General features: G+C 37.5%; 2 protein-coding genes and 1 long non-coding RNA gene across 3 annotated transcripts; 2 read left to right on the top strand and 1 right to left on the bottom strand.

The window, feature by feature from the left end:
* Positions 1606-2100, bottom strand: LOC104747401. The gene is made up of 3 exons (XR_761146.2): positions 2010-2100; positions 1765-1906; positions 1606-1653 (listed from the first exon to the last, which is right to left on the bottom strand). It is a non-coding gene; the product is annotated as an uncharacterized LOC104747401 (long non-coding RNA).
* LOC104747400 (pentatricopeptide repeat-containing protein At2g15820, chloroplastic-like) lies at positions 3296-7300 on the top strand. The gene is made up of 2 exons (XM_010469027.2): positions 3296-3980; positions 4055-7300. Exons 1-2 carry the CDS (start codon positions 3336-3338, stop codon positions 5855-5857), a joined length of 2448 nt encoding a protein of 815 aa, XP_010467329.1. The 5' UTR covers positions 3296-3335; the 3' UTR covers positions 5858-7300.
* Positions 15050-18601, top strand: LOC104747399 (conserved oligomeric Golgi complex subunit 4-like). Its single transcript, XM_010469026.1, has 4 exons — positions 15050-15267; positions 15520-16957; positions 17817-17904; positions 17989-18601. The coding sequence occupies exons 2-4, from the start codon at positions 15548-15550 to the stop codon at positions 18534-18536; spliced, it is 2046 nt and encodes a 681-aa protein (XP_010467328.1). The 5' UTR covers positions 15050-15267; positions 15520-15547; the 3' UTR covers positions 18537-18601.

Genomic DNA, 24320 nt, shown 5'->3' with positions numbered 1-24320 from the left:
TATGTGTATCGATTGTAGAGATATGGTTTGTTATTACTACTATTACTCTTTTCAACATTTCTCTCGCTGGATTCAAGATGGTATAAGATTCATTGTCACCGATTGCATATGTTTCACAAGAGGAGTTAGAAGCAGCTTCGTTGGGAGATGTGTATGAGAAGATTGAAACTTTGACGGCTCAATTTGGAAAATGATGGACGAAAGCTTAGTACAGAGAAAAAGCTGAACGCGACGGTGAATTGAGCTGCAGAGATGGAACACGAATTGGATATGGGTCTTAGTTCGCTTAACTTAGAATTGGATCTGCTTTCAGACATTTAGGAAGACATTCATGAACTTCAAGGTCTTCTTCCTAAATGTTATGAAATCTTTCTTTAACTTAAGGAAATGTGATTTTAAATCTCTTTATTTATGTTTTGTCCTAGTTGCTCCATTAGTAAGGAGTAATGTATCACAAATCCACCAATGTTCTAACTTTAGGAAGGCATTCCAAACTTTCAAGGAGTTCTTCCTAACTTACTATTAAACTGACATCTCACATAAACTGAAGGTAAATAATAAGAATATTTCTCACAACACTCATATCAAATTATTTCAAGAACATTAAACCATTCATATGGATCAATTCGAAGTAAGGCCTCCCAAATTAGTTCTATCAAATCTCTTTTTATGTTTCCCCCAAGGATGTGTTTCATATACATTTTTATGTTATATTGGAATGAAAATCTTGACTTACTAGTTACACGCTCTAGTAAGGTTCCGTTTTTTTGTGAGGACATGTGTATAACTTGTGTTTCCTTCATGAAAGCTTTCCTGAAATTCGAGAAATCATTCCTAAAACAAGAAATCATTCCTAAATATCTGAGAATCCTTCCTGAATGTTTGATTCAGACCTTCTTATATGTTTACCAGTGAAAACATAGCTACCTAGGAAAATATCCCAATCTTCAATACAAAACCTTCACAAATATGTTTTAAAACAAGTTTTATGGTGAAACCCATCCAAAATCCTAATAATAAATAAATATACATCATGTGAATACAAAGAATCAAACTGTAAATACTCCATACTCATTATGCACCAATTCCTTGTAAATGTCAATTGAAGCCTTCAATCTTGTATCTTCTGAGTACCGCTCGCCCTTACTTCGAGTGCTTTACTAGTAACTCATTCATATGAGCAATATGATGCAAGAGCTGAACTATCATTTGTTCGAAAAACAAAACATGTAAGTTAGCAACAACATTATGAAAAACGGTCAAGAATTGAGAAATCATGAAGATGTTTACTCAGTCCTAAAACTAGTAGCAAACTAAAGACCAACATACAACAAACGAAAAAAACCATGAAGCCAAAAAAAAATATTTATTGTTCTCTGATTATCAATCCTTATGTTCATCCTGAATTCCAAACTTTTTATGAAGTTCATTTTGAAGTTCAAGAACCCCTTCCTGAATTTTCATAAGATGAAAATAAGAACTATATAGCTAAAAGCATACGTGAAAATGAAACAGAGCAGAATATACTAATAAACAACAGTATGTGCAAGATCACCCTAGAAAAAAATAAAACATGATCATGAATTAAACCGAGAGAGAGAGAGAGATACATTAGCACGCCTTTGACTTTAGCAAGAACGAGATCACCAAACTCTACAATAATCAAAACAATTATTTTCATAAAACAGTTGTAAAATATCACATCCAAACGTAAACCCCAAATGTAATCAATGTATAATGTTTTGAATCTTGAGCAGGAGTTACCAATATCAATGATTGAAGCTCTGAGTCAAATACACACCACAAGGCACATATAGAAGCGTTTCATTGTTGATATTACAGTTTCCTATCCAATCAATTGTGGCATTGACTGTGTTGTTGTTCAAGGTTGTTCTGTCACAAAAACCTCCAAAACCCGAAATTGATAACATCTCGGTCATGTGCTTCATCAGAACTATACTAGAACATGTAATTGTATCTCCAAAAGAGATGGTGATGAAGACACATACCTTAGCAGGCCAAGCATGGAAGCCTTTTGACTTTAGCAAAAACGAAATTACCCAATCTTCAGGTCTCCTATCACCGTGTTTGTTCATTCTCCTTTCAAAGACTTCATCGTATCTTCCAATTCACAATAAGGCAAAGCACGAGATCGGCGACGAGAATACGTCCAGACAAACACGACAGCGGGAATACGTCCAGACAAACACGACGGCGAGAACACGACTAGGTGAACTTCGAACCCGACGGCGAGAACACGGCGACAACAACAGATCGGCGATGAGAATCGATTGACGAGACGTGTGGGATGGTTCAAGGTATTGGGGGAGTAAGGACTCGATTGGCTTATGAGATCATTTCATCATCACGCTTCATCGTTCTCTGTTCGTCGGTGAAAATGAGATCTCAGAAGTCTTTCTCTAGAGATAAAGATGGAATTTTTATTAAACAATTATTATTTTTAGTGATTTTAAGAATTAAATTAGAGTTTGTGTGCTAATTTTGGAAAATAAAAGAAAATGTGCTAGGTTTGGAAAAAAAACTTAAATCTGTGCTATTTTTGTCAATTGCCCAATATTTTATTTGATGAATAATTTAATAAAGAAAATTAATATGGTAAGTTACAAATGATTCTTTAGAATATTCTCTTTCAGATTTTTGGAAACAATGTGCTTTAGTAATAAAATCTTCCGAAAAAAAATTCATTTAATACCTACTATTTAACTTCTAACCAATTAATCTATCAATTAATTTATAACCTATTTGTAACCAACTTGTTAAAATTATATAGTCTACAAAACAATGTTATGTACTTTCGTTTTATTATATAGGGGATTAAAGTAATTGCAGCAATNACACGACTAGGTGAACTTCGAACCCGACGGCGAGAACACGGCGACAACAACAGATCGGCGATGAGAATCGATTGACGAGACGTATGGGATGGTTCAAGGTATTGGGGGAGTAAGGACTCGATTGGCTTATGAGATCATTTCATCATCACGCTTCATCGTTCTCTGTTCGTCGGTGAAAATAAGATCTCAGAAGTCTTTCTCTAGAGATCTCAGATGGAATTTTTATTAAACAATTATTATTTTTAATGATTTTAAGAATTAAATTAGAGTTTGTGTGCTAATTTTGGAAAATAAAAGAAAATGTGCTAGGTTTGGAAGAAAAACTTAAATCTGTGCTATTTTTGTCAATTGCCTATAATTTTTTAGTTCCAAAACATTATCTTTGTCTATAATATTTGAGACGACCTTATGAAAATAAAAAATAAAAGTAAATTAAAACAAAAAACCAAACTAAATCCAACGGCCGTGAGCGATGCAACAATGATTGTCACCGGAGCTTGCGACTTCTCTTCATCACTCTCCGTCGCCTCTTCCTCCTCCTCCTCCGCCATCGCCGTCTCACCCTTCAACGTTTCATCTCTCTCCTCTAACCCCAAATTCATCAATTCCAGCTCAACTCTCTTCCGTTCCCTTTCCCTCTCCCTTATCCACCATCGCAGCAGCTACTCACGCCGCTCTCTCCGCCGTCTCTCCTCCTCTCATAAAATTAATGGGAACAAAACCCATTTCTTCCCCAAGTCCTCTCCGCGGACTCCACCACTTTTCACAGCTAATTCCACAGCTCAACGAACCGGGACTTTCGTCGAACACCTTACAGGCATTACAGAATCGGAAGAAGGAAACAGTGAATCCAACGATTTCGGTGATGTGGAGTCTGCAAGGAACGACATTAGAAACGTTGCGACCCGTAGAGTGGAAACGGAGTTTGAAGTGAGAGAATTGGAAGAGTTGCCGGAGGAGTGGCGACGGTCTAAGCTTGCGTGGCTGTGTAAAGAGGTTCCATCGCATAAATCCGTGACGCTTGTGAGGCTCTTGAATGCTCAGAAGAAATGGGTTCGTCAAGAAGATGCTACTTACATCGCTGTTCACTGTATGCGGATTCGTGAGAACGAGACTGGATTCAGGGTAACAACCTTTTAGATATGGCTTGTTGATGCTTAGTTTGTGGCTAATTTGTGCTAAAAGTTTTCATCTTTTAGGTGTATAGATGGATGACACAGCAGAATTGGTACAGGTTTGATTTTGGGTTAGCCACCAAATTAGCTGATTTCTTGGGGAAAGAACGAAAATTTACGAAATGCCGAGAGGTGTTCGACGATATTTTGAATCAAGGGCGTGTTCCTAGAGAGTCAACATTTCATATTCTTGTAGTTGCGTATCTAAGTAGCTCAGTAGAAGGCTGTCTCGAAGAAGCGTGTAGCGTTTACAACAGAATGATTCAGCTTGGAGGGTACCAACCGCGTCTTAGTCTACATAATTCTTTATTTAGAGCTCTCTTGAGCAAACAAGGAGGAGGGTCTTTGGATGGTCACCTTAAGCAAGCTGAGTTTATCTTTCACAATGTTGTGACAACAGGGCTTGAGGTTCAGAAGGATATCTATAGTGGATTAATCTGGCTGCATAGTTGTCAAGACGAAGTTGACAAAGCTAGGATAAATTCTTTGAGAGAAGAGATGAAGAAGGCTGGTTTTCAGGAAAGTAAAGAAGTTGTGGTGTCGTTACTGAGAGCATATGCGAAAGAGGGAGGTGTGGAAGAAGTTGAGAGGACATGGCTTGAATTGCTTAATCTAGACTGCGGTATACCTTCTCAAGCGTTTGTGTACAAAATGGAAGCTTATTCAAAAGTTGGCGATTTTGCAAAAGCTCTGGAGATATTTAGGGAGATGGAGAAGCATCTAGGTGGTGCAACTGTTACTGGATACCACAAAATCGTTGAGGTTCTATGTAAGTTCCAGCAGGTGGAATATGCAGAATCTCTCTTAAAAGAGTTTGTAGAAAGCGGGAAGAAGCCGCTCTTACCCTCATACATCGAGATAGCCAAAATGTACTTCGATTTAGGTTTACATGAGAAGTTGGAGATGGCTTTTGTTGAGTGCTTGGAGAAATGTCAACCTAGCCAGACCATATATAACATATACTTGGATTCACTGGTTAAGATCGGCAACCTTGAGAAAGCAGGGGATGTCTTTGATGCGATGAAGAACAACGGGACAATCAATGTGAATGCTAGATCATGCAACACCCTTTTAAAGGGATACCTAGATTCTGGTAAACAAGTGCGGGCAGAGAGAGTTTATGATCTGATGAGATTGAAGAAATACGAAATCGAACCACCGCTCATGGAAAAGGTTGATTACATCCTGAGCTTGAAGAGAAAAGAGGTGAAGAGACCGTTGAGCATGAAGCTAAGCAAAGAGCAACGTGAGGTATTGGTAGGTTTGCTGTTAGGTGGCTTGCAAATCGAATCAGACAAAGAGAAGAAGAGCCACATGATCAAATTTGAATTCAGAGAGAATTCTCAGGCTCATCTGATTCTGAGACAACACATACATGACCAGTTCCGCGAGTGGTTGCATCCTTTGAGCGACTTTCAGGAGGATATTATACCGTTCGAGTTCTACTCCATTTCTCATTCATTCTTTGGGTTTTACGCTGATCATTTCTGGCCAAAGGGCCAGCCAGAGATTCCAAAACTGATTCACCGGTGGCTCTCACCACACTCACTTGCTTACTGGTACATGTACAGCGGCTTTAGAACATCGCAAGGTGACATTATCTTGAGATTGAAGGGAAGTCTAGAAGGTGTTGAGAAGGTAGTAAAGGCTCTGAGAGGCAAATCTATGATGTGTCGGGTTAAGAAGAAAGGAAAAGTCTTCTGGATCGGACTTCAGGGAACAAACTCGGCTTTGTTCTGGAATCTAATAGGGCCACACGTATTGGAGGACTTGAAAGATCATTTGAAACCTGCTTCTGAATCAATGGACTTTGAATCATGCTGTTGATCAACGTGACGACTGTTTCAGTTCAGGAGAAGCACATATCGGATATAACTCAAAACTTAATGGAGTTTGATATCATCTTTGGATGTAGGAAGTTAGTAAACATATCGATATTTGTTTGGAATAAAAATCACTTAAGCTAAGATCGAAATCTTGAACTGGCAACTATATTTGAACCACTAGACTAACTGACATTTTTGCCGGATTATTGATAAAATAATCGACCACAAGCCAATGCTTCATCAGCTCGGGTTAAGGGCCGGCTCTAGAAACAGAAAACTAGACTAATAGTTGGTCGTTGCGGTTGATGTTGCTTTGACGTGAAGATGGTGGTAGCTTGCCTCCAGCGACGAAGAAGACGATGAGTAGAGAAGTGATCCAAATTCTGGGCCGATTAAAATGGTGCAAGGACTATCTTGATGGCGTAACCGTCCGTGGCTTTCCTTAAACCTAGGTTATGAGGAGAGGAACCCATGAACACTTATATACTAACATTATCTCCCCTATCCTACCGATGTGGGATTTTATCAAATATCCCGCCCATCAAATACCGACGTCTCGGTGCTAGCGGTTTTGGGTCATACAAGTGGCCTTCACTTCAGCCCATACCCGCACCCTCGCCCATACTAGTCATACCGAGCCGGCAAGTCGGACCAATTGATAGAGTTGCATATGAGATAATAGTCTCATAAAGCCCATGGACCCTTAATGTCTCCCAAAAACCTAGGTTATGAGGAGAGGAACCCATGAACACTTATATACTAACATTATCTCTCCTATCCTACCGATGTGGGATCTTATCAGTTATCACCCTCAACACGATTTAAGGTTTGGGGCATTACAATTTGGGATATTATTTTGTTACTTCTTCATCTATGGTTCATCTTAGCTACCTCGTTTTCAGATATTAAGTTGATTAATCTAGACATCGAAAGTGTTGTTAAGTTTCTTGAAAAGAACATAGATGAGTACCTTAGCCAACAAAGTTGAAGCTAATGTACTTTATGAACGTATCAAACTTATACTCGTTGCTTTGCTTGAATCTATACTATTAAAGCAGGAGTACTCACTAGACTCAAATTAGATCATGACTTTGTTTTGATACGTTTTTCATTAAAAATGGTTAGAGAATCGCCTAATTTAATTAAATTACTTTATAGTTTTAATTTATCTAAATGACGTTTATACCCATAGGGCCAACACATATTTACAACCGGGTTGACATGCGGATCATGTATGACCCGACAATAGTAGATTTCAAAATACGCGGATCCGTTAGTAACCCAGATTTACACTATTCGGATCGTGTATTTGGTTTGATTCAAGAATAATTATTTATATCGCCAAACAGAGGTATAATCCCTAGAAAGAAGGAAACTATTATCCGAGTATTTAATGGCTTCAGTAATATCAAATATTAACTACTACCATACTTAATCCCTATAATTATTACAAATATTAATAATAATGAGAAATCTTTAATACTTATCGATTATGATTTTGTTGCTTCCAAAATAATCAATAGATTAAGTACGAAATTGTATATATATGTAAACTTATTTGATTTGCTTTTATATTGTGAGATATTTACAGAAACAACAAATCAACTTAATACAATTAAATAAAAACAAATCATCATTTTGTTTAGATTTTTCAATATTTTCTTAACGAAATTATAGTAATTAATTATGAGTAGTATAGATGGAAAGAATTAAAAACGCAGAAATTATATATATGTAAAGTTGTAAACTAATTTACAGAAAATGTGTACTGTATATCCCACATCGACTAAATATTTTGGAATATGGTTTATAATCAATATAAATATATGACTAATATGTGCTTCTCTCCCTGGCACAACTCCCGATGATCCTCTCTCCGGCAGCGTCGGTTCCGATCGGCGCCGCTAGGAAGCTGTCTCTTCTTCTTCGCTCTCTGCTCTGTCTTGTAAGTCTAGTTTCGGCCTGTTTCAACGGTGAATGTACCGGAAGTTCACCGCGACTCCTCTCAATAATTCCGGCCATGCTTCAGCTTCACCACCTCCCCCTCCCTCCGTCTCTACCGGTGGTTTCTCACATTGAGGTGATTCTCACGAGTCTCCAGCCCCTCAACGACAAATTCGAGACCCCAGACCGCTCTTATAATCTTGTTCATCGTCTTTGTCACATCTTCCCCTTGAAGTCAACCTTGTCATCTCTCTGTTCCTTGGATCCAGATCCCCTCACCAAGTGGTTTGCTTGGCTGCAGTTGGACAGGAGCTCTGTGTTGACGCCGGATTTGTGTAAGACCTTGATAAGATCCCGAGACCTAATCTCTGTTCCCCATCCATCCAGGTTTGTTCCAAAGCTTCTCTCGTCTTCCCGTAGCTTATCTTTGTGTCGATTTATAGAATCAACTATCCGAAGATTGCAGTTGAAATATAATCAATCATTGATGTTCTGTTGTTGCGAAGTTTCACTGAGAACCCTGCCTTTAGAAATGTTTAGAGTCTTTACCTTTGATTACCAAAGATCAATGAGGACTGGCATTATGACCCCGCCTCTGCTGAGCTGCGGTGGTTACCGGTTCCTCTTGAATCTAACCTCTTTGCTTCAGCTACCCCTGGATCTATCTCAACTGTATCTCTGCATTAGCTGTGCTGAACCTAGAAGCTCTAGGAAGATCGGCATTATGATCTTCTCTTCAAGAAGAGAAGGTTACCGACACCTTCCCACACTTTACCTGCACTCCAAACCTTGTCAAGGTCATATCAACAAAGTCAGGAAGTGTCCTTCCCCTTATCAAAGCATGAAGAGTTACAGCATTATGACCTCTACTCCATGGAGTGTGGTTACCGCAACCTTCTCAAGCAAACCATGCCCGACCTTAACCCCACATCCATTCCTTTCCTTGCCACTGAGCAGATTAAACCCTCTTATCTCTCGGCTACCGAAGTCCTGCAAACGTCCCAATGTCTTAATGATAAGGACCATCTACCACACTCCCACTGTTTCAGCGATTGTGGCGTTGACTCACCTAGAGTTAGATTGTGATTTGTTGCTCCCCTGCCCAAATCTCCAACACCTCTTGGATATGATTGTCGACTTCTTTACCTTTATCTCTGTTGTTTATGTTCCTTTTGCAAGCTCTACTTTGAACTCTTTTCACCCTTTGTATTGCTACTTTGATTAGTTGAATGAAAGTAAGATCTTGTTTGTCAAAAAAAAAAAAAAAGACTAATATGTTTTGAGTACAAATGAGCAGGAAACTCGATTTATCAGGTATCCAAATTTAACAGTTTAATTTGGTTATATATTTGAGAATATTTAAACTTTAAAAAAGTAAACATATTATAATATATTTATGTTTTTTAAAAAAGTTTAAGATATTATAAATATTCAAATTTTTATAGAATGTTTAAATTATTATAAATATTTGAACTCCGTCGAAAGTTTAAAATATTATAATATATTTAAAGTCTAGAAAATATTTAAGTAATATTAATATTTTTACTCTTAAAAATTTTAAAATATAAAAAAGTTTGAGTTAAACCCGTTAAAACATGTATTTTTATCAAAGTATAAATTAAATTGGTTTTTTACAATTTTTTTCACTTCATAATCGTCCCAAAACGCAAATGTGTGTAATTGCAAGATGTTTTTGTAAGTTGTTTAAAGTTGTTTCCTTAATAATCATTTAAAAATTTGAAATTATCTATATTAAAGCAGGAGTACTCATGGACCAACATTTGGATCATGACTTTGTTTTGGTAGTTTTAAAATAAAATGGTTAGTAATCAATAATTATTAATACATTAGTATATTATGACATTAAAATTCTCTAACCATTCAAATTAAGTCGGATCTCGCGCGGGTCATTAGTACCCAGTTATTTGATTCGATTTTCTCATCAAACATTATCCGTTGATTATCAAAATAAAATTATATCTTGGCCACATATTTTTTCAATGACTTTAATTAAAATCATATATTTTGATTTCCAAATCTTACAAAATTGTTTGATTGCCAAGATTGTTTTTAACTGCAAATCTAAAATAATCTTTTGGGATAATCATACACATGGAATATTTATCTTTTAGTTATAACAAAACAAGAAACAAGATATATCTTGCTGAGATTTTATATATCAAATATTAACTTTTAAATAATAACCTAAATATACCTAATCTCACTATAATACAATGGTTTCCTAACCATTGAAATATCTCACACTGAAATTTAAAAAGCAACTTTTCCTCTTTTGACGACAAACCAAAATAAAGAAAAACCCATCCTCTTACAAAACTACAATTACTATCCGATATTGCGGCGTGTCTATTCTCTTACAAAACTATTATTCGATATTGCGGAGTGTCTATTCTCTTACAAAACTACTATCCAATATTGCGGTGTGTCTGTTTCCGTGAAAAGATATATTCTGCAAACTACTTACTCTATTAGGATTTCCAATTTACTGTATAACTTCAAATATACAAATAAACACAACATAAACAAAGAAAATAAGTCAAAATAAAACACTACATTACAAAAAAAGAGTAAGTAACAAAATATATAATCTCGTGCTGTAGCATGAGCCTCCCCTAGTTCTGAAATTAAAAGGAGAGCTTAATTAGTATTTTAGGAATTCATTATTTAGTTAACTTTACTTTAGAAATTTAAGTCCAAGAATGTTGCTAAATAAATCTTAATTTAATTATATGATTTATGCTTTCATGAGTCCATACAATTTTGTTTTGTGCGTAATACTTTTTATTTATTATCTTAGCTACACTTTTAATCTTGCATATCTATATATATATTTTTCAAGTACATTTTGGGTTTTACCCTTTTAATATTGCTTATTTAAAATTTTAGTCATTATAAAATTGCAATAAAAGCAATAAGTAAAATATGGTAAATTAAAACAATCAATTTTTTTATAGAAACTAATTAATTTTATCTAAATTCCTGATTAATAGCAAATTTGTTTTCTATATATATGTCTCAAAAGAAAATAAAATAAAAAATAAAAAAAAATCAATCATTAAACTGTACTGTATAAACTGAAAATAAACAATCAGTTAAACCAAAAAATTATATATTAAACAAAACAATTATAGTATTATTTTAAATAAATTCAAAATATTATTCTGATTAATTCTATATATTATACAAACAATTATATTTCATAATTTTAGTGTTTTATCCAGATAAAATTATAATACTTTAAAAATAATTATATCATCGTTTAAAGATAAAAAATACTAAAATTAAAACTATATAATTTTATTACTAAACTAAATACCATTAAAATCAAACATTATTATAAATAAAATTAAATAATTGTTACGTGGTGTACTACGGGTTAAATCTTAGTTTATAGTATAAATTTTAGTCACTGTCGATTAGATTCCTAAATGGGAATTTTTAATAGGCATTAGATTTTTATTGACATGTAATCAGTTTGGCACCGTTAATGAAAACCAATAATGTTGCCTAATATTTTAATTTTAATTTTAATACTTTGAAGTTGTTGAATTTAAATTAAATCATAACATTTACATGTGAATCAGATTAAAGTATTAAACCATATACAACTTGAGTACTTGACTAGTGGGATGGGATCGATGTAGTTTGTGGTCGTAGAAGGTGAGGCTTTGATTAAGTAATTGTTTAATTATCTAATCTAAACAACGATTGCTTTGGTCAGAAACGCGTGTATTTATGATGTGGTTTCCCATGACTTTATCTCAAAGTACTGATGCTTTTTTTTTCTTTTTTTTTTTTTCTTTCGGGCCGTCATATTTGAAAATAAGAAAACATAGTACAATATTGTAGTTATTGTATGCAAAACATAGTACTAAAACAAAGGATAGTGAAAACTTTATTTCTGCTTTCTTGAATAAATTACGTGAACACCTTTATTTTTATAAGCCGAGATGATTGTTCTATGATTTTTGTTGTTGGGGTTTCAAGTCGAATGTCTATCCCCGAACCTTGTTTGGATGAAAAACCATATACATGTAATTAACTTCGAAGTCGCGTTGCTTTTGTCTTGAGAAACTTTTGCTCATGTAATTGATCGGCCTTTGCTTAACTCGATCTTCTCTCACAATTACTGCGCTGACTGCATGCTTGGATAAAGAAACGTATATATATGTATAAAGTTTCTCCCGTCTGGGGTTTAGACAAGATTGGTGGGGTAGTGAAATACTCTTTGAGTTGTCTGAAAGCTTCTTTGCACTTTTAACAGTTGATAAATAGGAAGACATTTATCCGTGGACCAAGAGATAAACTTTTTGACTGTTCCAATCCGACCAGTAAAACGCTGTACTTCCTTTGTGTTCCTCAAAGATGACATTGTTAAGAATACGTTTAGTTGGTTTGGATTAACCTCAATTCCTTGTTTTGTTACTATTTTCGCAAAAGGTACTCTAAATATGCATAATTCACTGGATTAACTGATAATTTATAAATTTATAAATATATTCTCAGTTATACTTAATTTATAAATTTCTATTTAATTCTCAGTTATAAATTATAAATTTATAATTTAAATATAAATTTATAAACTTATCAGTTATATTTGATAGAAGAAGAACCCTAGGATTTTTATTTTTTCCCCAATTTAAATTCATTTAATTGGGACTTAGATACCTTATAGGTTTATAAAGATAAAGTTGTGTGTTATTACCAAGGATTGTTGTGGGATCAGTTGGTTAAGTGCTATGCTGTCTGTATCTGACTACCTGGGTTCGACCTGCGGCAGTGGGGATTTCCACAATTTTTTTCGATTTCGATGGATGCTACCTTAGGTTTATATTAATAAGTTTGTATGTTTCTTTTGAGAATTGTTGTGGGATAAACTGGTTAAGTCATATGCTAAATATGGAAGAGGTTGTGGGTTTGAATCTTTAGTGTGTGGTTATTCCACAATTTTTTTTCGAAGAAAACAAAACGACGTCGTTTTTGCATTTTACGTGGACTCTGAGTCAGCATCTCTAACGGTTGACTTAATTCCGTTAACGTGGACTGTGAAATTAGCTCAATTTTGTAAGTATAGGTATGAAATTTGAAATGTCTTAGGGTACATGTATAAATTGGCACTCCTTATTTGTACAGGTAGCAATTCGCACTTTCGGTGTATGTACGGATATGAAATGGCCCTTTTCCCGATAGAAAAGTGTCTATTTCTCAAATATCTTTCTATAACTGCCTGCTTATCAAATTATTGTGTGAGAAAGTACATTCTTTTCTAATTATGTCTTTCCCTAATTAATACAACCTAACCTAGAAAATCAACAAAACCCTTCTTTTTCTTATATTGTGACAACTTGCACTTCTTGCAGCTAAGTTTTCGTGAGCAAAGACTAATCTTAGCATTACACAAGTTGAGAATCCAGCAAATTGTTTATTCTTCTTTTGGTTCAGATTTGCATTTCTCTACCATCATGACATCACCTAGAACAAATTCAATTCACTTAACACAAATTGGCATGCATAGTTTTTCTTTTGTATGTAGATATTTGTTTGGAATAATAATCACTTAATTAAGCTAAGATCAAACTCTTGAACTCGCAACCATATTTGAACCACTAGACTAAAGGACATTTTTCATAGTAAGATCGATGTAGTTTGTGGTCGTAGAAGGTGAGGCTTTGATTAAGTGATTGATTTGGTCAGAAACGTGTTGATGATGTGGTTTCCCATAACTTCATCACAAAGTAATGATGCTTTGTCTTTTATTATTTTTTTGCTTTCTTTTTGCCGTCATATTTGAAATTAAGAAAACATAGTACTATATTGTATGCAAAACATAGTACTAAAACAAAGGATAGTGAAGTTAAAGAAGAAAAAAAAATCTTTCTCTTCTTCGAAGGAACTCTCTTTTCTCTCTCTTCTTCTTCTGGTTTCAAAAAACAAAATCGGTAGTTCCTTCCTCTCCGGCGGCCACCACGGCGCTGTGAGGGGAATTAGTTAGTTTAATTGGTTTTTGTTATTAGGTTTTTCTTTGGGATCTGATGAACTAGGCTAAACGGTGGTGTTGAGATTAGGGTTCCGAGTGTGGTGGTGCGATTTCAGATCTGCATCCGGCGAAGGTTCTTCACGGTGATCTAAACTTTGTGACGACTTCATCCTTTGATGAAGGAGTTGTGAAGGCGTTTTCGTTGGCCACAATCTCTCTGTTTGTCTCTGCTTCTGTTGGCTTAGCTTATGTGGGGTTCTTTGCTTCTGTTTGTGGTTACTTGTGGGTTGTCTTAGTCTCAGTTGTTGGGTTGCAATTTGTGGTTCCTATTTCTTCGACTTTGTTGCCTCCTCTTGAGTTGCTGGTGTTTTGCGTTGGCGAAGGTTTCGATTGTGGGTTCATCATTCGGAAGGTAATTTTCTTCAAAGGCATCTACTACCCTTCTCTAAGTTCGTGTTGGGCTCAGGTTTGGTTTTCAAGACGATGCGGTGAGTTCGATCTCTATTCCTTCTCTTGCGTGGCGTTACCAGTTTTTGGTCTGTAGGTGGCCTTTGACTGGGCCGACGAATGTCCGTGTTAAGGAATGGGTATCCTCTTTGGCGTTTTCCCCAATCGGATTTCAAGGTCTTCCTTTGAACTTTCGCTTTCTCGATTCTTCTGGTTCTTTGAAGTGGCTGTGATGGGTTAGGTTATGTGCTCTTTCCTTGTTGCTTTGCCGTTTTCATTTCCGTCGTTGTTGTGGCTGTGTGAGCTCGATTTAGCTCCCTTCTCGGGCTTTCAGTTTTGGAGGCTTTCCTTTGATCGGTTCTGCTCGAGGCTTCTGTCTGTAGCTCCTCTCCGACATCTACCTGTTCTGTGGAATGTTTATCGGACGCTTTTGGATTAGAGTTTTCGGTTTTAATTATCTGGAATTTCAAACTTCAATCCTTTATGTTTGCTTTTGAGGTTTAATTCCTCGGTTTGTCTCTGGGGTTAGTTCTTTCAACTGCCAGCTTTTGTCTCTGGAAGATCAGATATTTCCGGCTTTGATTCCCTCTTTTGGGCTTTGATTCCCTCGTTTGGGCTTGTGGCTACGGTACTTTCCCGTATTTGTTAGCGGGTTTAAGTATACGTCTTTGTCTTTGTATGAATGAACCTTGGATGAAATAAAAAGAGACTCTTGTGAAAAAAAAAAAAAAAAAAATGGTAACACACTATACATATTTGTAGCATGTTAAGATACAAAATACATCAAATAATATTNAAAAAAAAAAAAAAAAAAAAGGATAGTGAAAACTTTATTTCTGCTTTGTTGAATAAATTACGTGAACACCTTTATTTTTATTTTATTTTTACGTGAAAACTTCTTCGTAATATATACAAGCGCAAATCATCTTCGATCTCCCACTCCCACGCACCTCGAAAAATACGTCTTGGACACAAGGATCGTGAAGGAACTCTTTGGCAATTTATTCTCTGGTGAGGATCAAGTAAGCATCCTTACTCTCTTTAGTTCGATTTAGTCTGATCTAGCTGAAGGTTTCATGGACTTTGTGTTTTTGACTTCTGCGTAGCGTTGCTAATATTAGTTAGAGCTCCAACTTGCCTTTGTAGTTTTTTGAATGATAATAGACTAGTGTTCACAATATCTTTCTGCGTTGCTATCATATTAAACTCTAGTCACAATTTAGCACCCAAATCTTATTGCAGTAATAGGTGAATATTTTCGTTTTGGTAATCAGATCCCAAGTTGGCAGAGTGTAGGGGGGGATGGCTGAGCTCGAACAAGACCATGGGGCGGAGGAATCCTTGGCGCGGGATTATGTTCGCTCGCTCACGGACGCGGGTATGAATATCGTGGAATCAGTTGCTTACATTCGCAGCCTAGACGTAGGTCAGGACACGCTTCAACAGGAGGAAACGGAGCGGGAGTCGGATCAGAATCTTACTCAGCTTCAGAGATCCGCAGCGATTCTTGATATTGTGAAGGCGGGGGCAGAGCAAAGGATGCAAGTGATTTGCTTGGAGCGCGTAAAGACCGCTTTGGTTTCGGAGGATTACGAATCCGCCGCGAAGTTCGTACTGAAATTCCTACAAATCGATTCCCAATCCAAGGATTCTAACACGGAACTGAGAGCGGAGCTTCTCGCGTTGAAGAAGCAGCTTGAAGATATTGTGAAGGATAAGCTCGTGGCGGCCATAAACGAAAAGATTTACCCTACAATAATGAGGTTTGTGCGACTATATACTCCACTGGGAATGGAGGAGCAAGGACTAAAGCTCTATGTTGGTTACCTGAAAAACGTCATTGCAATGAGAGGGTTAACGAATTACCAACAACTTGTTCTGAGTGTGGAGCAAGATTTGGAACAAGTAGATTTCGTTGGGTGCTTGACCGATTTGTTTGATGACATTCTCATGACTATCCAATACAACGATGCGATCTTGAGGGCTCTTGGTGGAGAAGATGGTGTTGTGTATGCGATATGTGAACTGCAAGCGGTATGTGACTTTAGAAGTTCGTTAATCTGGCAGAAGTACAAGGATTATAGAATGTTAGCTAGATTTACCAATCAGAATCTTCCTGAAAGACCAGACCCGAAAGTTGCTGAGCTGTGTGTCAAAGAGATATTATTGCTGATGCGGTTGAGTAAGGATTATACTGAGTTAATGTTCTCAAAACTCAGGTCGGTAGACCCTGAGTTGTTGCCGAGGAATACAAAGGCATTTCGAAAAGGAACTTTTAGCAAAGAGATACAGGATGTCACAGGATTATATGTTATACTGGAAAATTTTTACGGTATACTAGAAAGATTCTTTATGGTTGAGAGTGTGAGGCTTGCTATAAGGATCGACAAGCAGCTACCAGACAGCCTTATCACTTCGATGGTGGGTGACGTGTTCTATCTGTTGAAAACTTCTCTGCTGAGGGCGCTTTCAACGTCAAACATAAGATCTGTTCTTTCGGTACTGAGCGATGCTGCTAGCTTGTTGGCCAATGATTACCATGACGCCTTGCAGCGGAAGACAAGAGAGTCACACATTGATGCTCGGTTGTTCGTGAATGATATGGTCGCCAACAACACCGGAGCTGAGAATGCATCTACTCTGAACGATATAGATGTGAGCTGCGAGTACATACTCAAACTAAACTGTGAAATCGAGGAGCAATGTTCTAAAGTTAGTACTTATATTTCTGATACTAATTAGGAAGGAACTAGGGGTGGGCGTTCGGTTTTTCGGTTTGGTTTAGGTTCGGTTTTTTTGGTTTACGGTTTTTTTGGTTTTATAAAAATAGAACCATAAAGAAACCATATGTAATTCGGTCTGGTTACGGTTCGGTTTTTTCGGTTTATGGTTTTTTCGGTTTCATCAAAAATGGAACCATATAAAAACTATATGTATCACAATTCGGTTCGGTTCCGGTTTTTAATGGTTATTTTATACTTTTTAAAAATAGATAGTTGATACATAACTAAAAATAAACATAAAAGTAAAACCTAAACATAAATCAAAAAAATAGAATCCAAATTTAGTTTTGTAATTCGATAGATTACTAAGAGATCAATAACTATAAGCCCAATAAAGAAAAAAAATATTGATATTGTTACACAATATAAAGTTATAAGTTGGAGAAACTGATAATATCTAATTTATCCTAAATTTTTTTAAAAAACCAAAAAAACCATTCGGTTTTACGGTTTTTAACCAGACCAAACCTAAACCAAATGCTTAACTAAAATGAAAACCAAACGGATTTTTAGACTTAACCATAACCAAACCAAACCTATTATTTTGGTTCGGTTCGGTTCGGTTTTTTGGATTTCGGTTTTTTTGCCCACCCCTAGAAGGAACATCAATCTCTAGGATCGGTTCATTAGACTTCCTCACTCTTGCCTGAATATAATTTTCTATGTTATTAATTTAGGCTTTGTCTACCTCAGGGAACTCATGTAAATTGGCATTTGAGCAGCCAAACCAATTTCGTGAACCCTGGAAAAGTCTTTCTCACTTTCTTTATGTTTTGTCCTGATCACAGGTGTTTGCTCCAGCGCCAGCAGATCATGAGAGGATAAAATCATGTCTTTCCAAGTTAGACGAATTGGGCAATACGTTCAAGCAATCAGGCTTGAAAAAGCTTGTAGCAGATCGAGAGAGGATAAAATCATGCCTATCTGGGTTAAGCACCTTAAGGAACCCATTCAGCCAAGCATGCATGGACCAGCTGGTGGCAATCGTAACACAACGAATCCGTCCTATTCTTGAAACCGTAGCTACCATGAGCTACGAGTTAATAGAAACCAAGCATGCACAGAACGCGGACTGCAGCCCGTGGGTCAAACTACTTTTCGACTCAGTTGAAACAAACGCAGCGTCACTCAAATCAAGAACAATATCCGACAACTACGAATCGATTCTGGATCTCATAATCGAGTTCATAGCCAATAGACTCGAAGTCATAATGATGCAGAAATGTTTTAGCCAGCTTGGTGGACTTCAGCTTGCCCAAGACACAAAGGCCTTGACTAGTCACTTCTCAGATATGACTGAAAGGTTTGTGAGACCCAAGTTTGCTCGGCTTAATCAAATGGCGGGGTTACTTAACAGTAAAAAGTATTTATTTGTCCAAGAAATTATGGAGTTCTGCTCATGGAACTCCGTAATGACAGGCACACTCACGCCAGGGGAGATTCTGTTTGTTTTGAGTCTGCGAGTCGAGTTTAAACCGGAACCCACTGCTGCTCATTTGGTTTTGTGATCTAGTCTTCCTCTTCTCATCTATCCTTAGTCCTTACTTTACTGGCTTTTGTGTTTTTTTCTGTCACTTGATTGGGCTTTCAAACATTTTGGATTTTCTTGTTTCTTGTTTGTGTTTTGTGTTTTCTTTTTCTGTCATTTGATTGGGTTTTCGTCAAACAGTTTGGACTTTGGATTTTCTGTCACGCCATGGGAGATTCTATATGTTTGTTGTTTGGGCTTTCAAACATTTGCCACTTCTTTTTTGTGACATGTGCTAATTTTTTCTTTTAGACGTGTGAATTTGTTATTTAATGCAAATCATGATAAGAATTAGCTAGACGATTCTGTCATGAGCAATTCCTTTTGAGATACTTTCAATACGTATAATCACGGCAAATAATTATAAAAAGTGAAGCAAAGCGTACAAGTAAAGTAGGAGAGTTGTGTAGATCACTTATCATCGTGGTTGAAACGACCGCACACAGATTCCCAATCCTCGCATATGATACACGAGAAACAATCTCACCGGAACCCATAAATCCGACAAGACAATTGGCGTAGAAATCACTGCTTACAAAAAAAATTCCACAAATACAGGCTAGATCCAACTAACCCATATTTTGCATCCACATAACACAATCATACGAATGTATTTCAGCTCTCTAAGAACCTTACATTCATAGACTCCGATCACTCTGCATCAGATTCCTTCGACATCTGAACCGACAAGCCACTTGTCTCCACTTCCCGGAACAAGCTTCACTTAATCACGTATCCCAAACATCATCTCATCTTGATACTTAGTCACACAACCAACCACCCCTAAGCGACCAAGAATCCATAGAAACTGACAAAGCTTCATTTAGAGTTAATCCTAAGGAGTTCTGTGTGTTGCTTCTGTTGTGGTTCTCAATTGTGATTCAGTTTTATGGTTTGGTTTAAACCGGTTGGGATTGATTGTGGTTGAGTTCCAGTTATCTCTGGTTATTGGATTGCGAGAAGATAAGAAGAAAAGGCAGAGACTTTAGTCGCGATAGAGAGTATGTCGTTATAAGCAAACAAACTCTTCTTCTTCTCCTTAGATTCTATTCTTTCGATATCTTTTGTAACAGAGAGAAAACGTGAGAAGCTTGAGAGACTCCATTGTTGTAAAGCTCGATCTTGAGCTGATTCATCTTCTTTGATAGTGGATTGCCAGATCGAATCTGGCCCCAGACGTAGGCTTTGTCAAATCGACTTAGCTGAACTGGGTAAACAAACTCTCGTGTCCATTGTTTCGTATTTTCTTGTTTTACAATTTGTTCGTATTCAATACACAAATCAATCGAAGCATCGAGCACAAGAGAAAGGATCCACACAGAATCGGAATTAGTTTCGTAACAAATTGGTATCAGAGCGAGGCGTTTGATCTCCGGTTCGATGGCGATGACGACGAAGGTGGAGACTAAGGCTTTCAATGGAGATAGCGATTTCTCGCTATGGAAGATCAGAATAATGGCTCAGCTCGGAGTTCTTGGATTGAAGAATAGTCTACTCGATCCGTCTCTGACGAAGATCGTACCACTCACCAAAGGAGAGTTGAAGAAACCACCCGGTGATGAAGGCTTTGATACCGAGTCACCTCAGATGAAAGAAGTGCCCGATCAGGTCAAGATCGATCAATCAGAGCAAGCGGTTAACATCATCATAAATCATATCGGCGACAAGGTATTGAGAAAGGTTAATCACTGTAAGTCTGCTGCAGAGATGTGGTCTTTGTTGAATAAACTGTACATGGAAATGTCTCTACCGAATCGCATCTATGTACAGCTTAAGCTCTACTCTTTCAAGATGATAGATACTCAATCAATAGATAAGAACGTTGACGATTTCTTAAAGATCGTTGATGAGTTAGGAAGCTTGGAGATAGAAGTCACTGAGGAGGTTCAAGCGATCTTGATACTAAACTCTCTACCTATTGGTTATAGTCAGTTAAAGCACACTCTGAAATATGGGAACAAGACTCTATCTGTACAGGATGTTGTTTCCTCTGCGAAGTCATTGGAAAGAGAGTTAGCTGAATTAAGGGAGACAGAGAAAGGATCAGTCACTGCCTTGTATACATCTGACAGAGGACGGCCTCAAGAACAAACTCAGAACAATGGATCAAAAGGTAAGGGTCGGAGCAGATCAAACTCTAAGACTCGAGTCACCTGTTGGTTTTGCAAGAAAGAAGGTCACGTGAAAAAGGAATGTTATGCGAGGAAGAGAAAATTTGAAAGTGAAGGTCAAGCAGAAGCGGGAGTCATTACAGAGAAGCTGGTGTTCTCAGAAGCACTGAGCATTCACGATCAGAAAGCTAAAGACAAGTGGATCATAGACTCAGGATGTACATACCACATGACTTCACGCATGGATTGGTTCTCAGATTTTCAAGATAAGGAGTCTACTATGATTTTGTTGGGTGATGATCACACTGTGGAATCGAGAGGATGTGGCACTATCAAGGTAAATACTCATGTTGGATCAATTAGGTTGCTCAAGAATGTCAGGTATGTTCCTAATCTGAGGAGAAACTTGATCTCGACTGGTACTCTCGACTGTCTTGGTTATAAACACGAAGGTGGAGATGGTAAAGTGCGTTTCCACAAGAATGGTAAGACAGCTCTACAGCGTAGTCTCGAAAATGGCTTATATGTGCTTGATGGTCACACAGTGGTTAATGAAGTCTGTAATATTGAAGACAGTAAGGCCAAAACTGCGTTGTGGCATAGCAGACTCGCACATATGAGTCTCAACAACATGAAGTTCCTTAGTACAAAGGGCTGATTGATGGTAAAGATGTCAAGGATCTGGAATTTTGTGAGCATTGTGTGATGGGGAAATCCAAGAAGCTGAGTTTTAATGTAGGAAAGCATACGACTGAAGATATTCTTGGATATGTTCATGCTGATCTCTGGGGGTCTCCAAATGTTACGCAGTCGATCTCCGGGAAACAGTATTTCCTCTCCATCATCGATGATAAGACAAGAAAAGTTTGGTTGTTGTTTCTTAAATCAAAGGATGAAACCTTTGACAAGTTTGTAGAATGGAAGGAGCTGGTGGAAAATCAAATGGGTAAGAAGGTCAAGGTTTTAAGAACTGATAATGGACTTGAGTTCTGCAACTCAAAGTTTAATGATTTCTATGCTAAGAATGGTATCGAGAGACATCGAACATGTACCTACACGCTGCAACAAAACGGTGTTGCAGAGAGGATGAACCGAACAGTAATGGAGAAGGTTCAATGTATGTTAAATGAGTCAGAACTCGAAGAAAGATTCTGGGCTGAAGCAGCTGCAACCGCAGCATATCTGATCAACAGATCACCAGCCTCAGGGATTGATCATAACGTGCCTGAGCAGTTATGGTTAGGTAGGAAACCGGGTTACAGTCACTTGAAGAAGTTTGGCTCAATTGCTTATGTCCATCAGGACCAAGGTAAGTTGAAGCCGCGTGCGTTGAAAGGTGTGTTTCTGGGTTACCCTCAAGGAACAAAAGGATACAGAGTCTAGCTTATTGATGAACAGAAATGTGTTGTAAGTAGAAATGTGGTGTTTGACGAGCAACGTGTGTATAAGGATCTGTCACCAGGTGATGAGTCCACTGCAAAGGACGTGTTGACTCCACTCGTTGAAAATGTGACAAAGTTGAAGAATGATGGTGATAAATCTGTCAGAGTAGTTCAAGAAGGTGGAGCAACTACAGTGGAGTTAAGTGACTCTGAAGAAGAATACTTTGAGCCTGAAGAGAGTGTTCCTGACACTATTGGTTTGGAGAATTACAAGCTGGCAAGAGACAGAGCAAGAAGGATTATTAAACCCCCTGCAAAGCTCTCTGATTACAGTCAGTTTGCATTTGCATTGTGTGTTGTTGAAGATATAGAGACTGAGGAACCTGGATGCTATCATGACGCACTACTAAGTAAAGACTGGGAGAAGTGGAATGGTGGTATGTCTGAAGAGATGCAGTCTTAGATTAAGAGTGGCACTTGGGATGTAGTCGACCAACCTAAGGATGTAAAGGTTTTGGGTTCTAGATGGTTATACCGGAAGAAGCCTGGAATTCCAGGAGTTGAACCAGAGAGATTCAAGGCAAGGTTGGTTGCTAGAGGGTTCGCTCATAAAGAAGGTATTGATTACCAGGAGATATTTGCACCTGTTGTGAAGCATATATCTATCAGGATACTGATGTCATTGGTTGTCAAAAATGATATGGAGTTGGAGCAGATAGACGTTAAAACAGCTTTTCTGCATGGAGAGCTTGATCAACCCATATATATGGAGCAACTAGAAGGGTATGAGGTGAATCCTGGTAAGGATCAAGTGTGTCTGTTAAAGAAATCACTTTATGGATTGAAGCAAGCTCCTAGAAAAGTGGAATCGAAGGTTCAATGATTTCATGATCAGTCATAAGTTTGAGAGGAGTCTGCATGACTCGTGTGTATATGTCAAGGAGGCAAATCCAGGTGAGTATGTCTATCTACTATTGTATGTAGATGATATGTTAATAGAAGCTAAGAATATGGGTGAAGTTGACAAGGTGAAAGAGATTCTTAGCTCAGAATTTGAAATGAAGGATTTAGGAGCAGCTAGCAGAATCTTAGGAATTGATATTAAGAGGGATAGAAAGAATGGAATTCTGTATTTGTCTCAGTCCAGGTATATAGAGAAGGTGTTGCGTCGGTTCTATATGAATGCAGGTCACTCAGTGGACACACCTATTGGAGGACATTTTAAGCTTTCTTCGGTGAAATCGGATCGAGATCGAGTTAATACAGAGAGGTTCCATATGCTAGTGCTGTTGGCAGTATCATGTATGCCATGGTTGGTACACGACCTGACGTAGCTTATGCTATTGGATTGTTGAGTCGTTTATGAGTAAACCTGGGGAAATGCATTGGGAAGCTATTAAGTGGCTCATGCGGTACTTGAGAGGATCTCAAGATTTGAATTTGGTTTATACGAAAGGTAATGACTTCAGATTACAAGGGTTTTGTGACTCAGATTATGGAGGGGATCTCGATCGTAGAAGGTCTCTAAGTGGTTATGTGTTAACTGTGGGTGGGAACACTGTTAGTTGGAAGTCAAGTTTGCAGCAGGTAGTAGCCATGTCATCAACAGAAGCAGAGTACATGGCGCTCACTGAAGCTGTTAAGGAAGCTTTATGGATCAGAGGATTACTCGAGGATATGAAACTCGATCCTAAAGAAGCTATGGTGTGGTCAGACTCTCAGTCAGCTATATGTTTGTCAAAGAACAATGCTTTTCATGAGAGGACGAAGCACATCGCGGTTAAGCACTATTTCATCAGAGATGTTATTGAAGCAGGAGAAGTTGAGGTACATAAAATTCATACTTCTGTAAACCCTGCTGATATGCTTACCAAGGTCATTCAGGTGAATAAGTTTGAGGAAGCTTTGGACTTCCTTAAGCTTGTCCGGTGATCATTTAAGACACCATTGCCAGAGGTTACATCCATGAAGTGCAGTTCATTAGAAGAAGTGGAAAACTTGAATCAAGGTGGAGTGTTGTGGTTCTCAATTGTGATTCAGTTTTATGGTTTGGTTTAAACCAGTTGGGATTGATTGTGGTTGAGTTCCGGTTATCTCTGGTTATTAGATTGGGAGAAGATAAGAAGAAAAGGCAGAGACTATAGTCGCGATAGAGAGTATGTCGTTATAAGCAACAAACTCTTCTTCTTCTCCTTAGATTCTATTCTTTCGATATCTTTTGTAACAGAGAGAAAATGTGAGAAGCTTGAGAGACTCCATTGTTGTAAAGCT

Source organism: Camelina sativa, chromosome 15 (assembly GCF_000633955.1).
Source record: "Camelina sativa cultivar DH55 chromosome 15, Cs, whole genome shotgun sequence".
Classification (NCBI taxonomy): Eukaryota; Viridiplantae; Streptophyta; class Magnoliopsida; order Brassicales; family Brassicaceae; genus Camelina; species Camelina sativa.
This window is presented reverse-complemented; position numbering and strand designations above follow the sequence as displayed.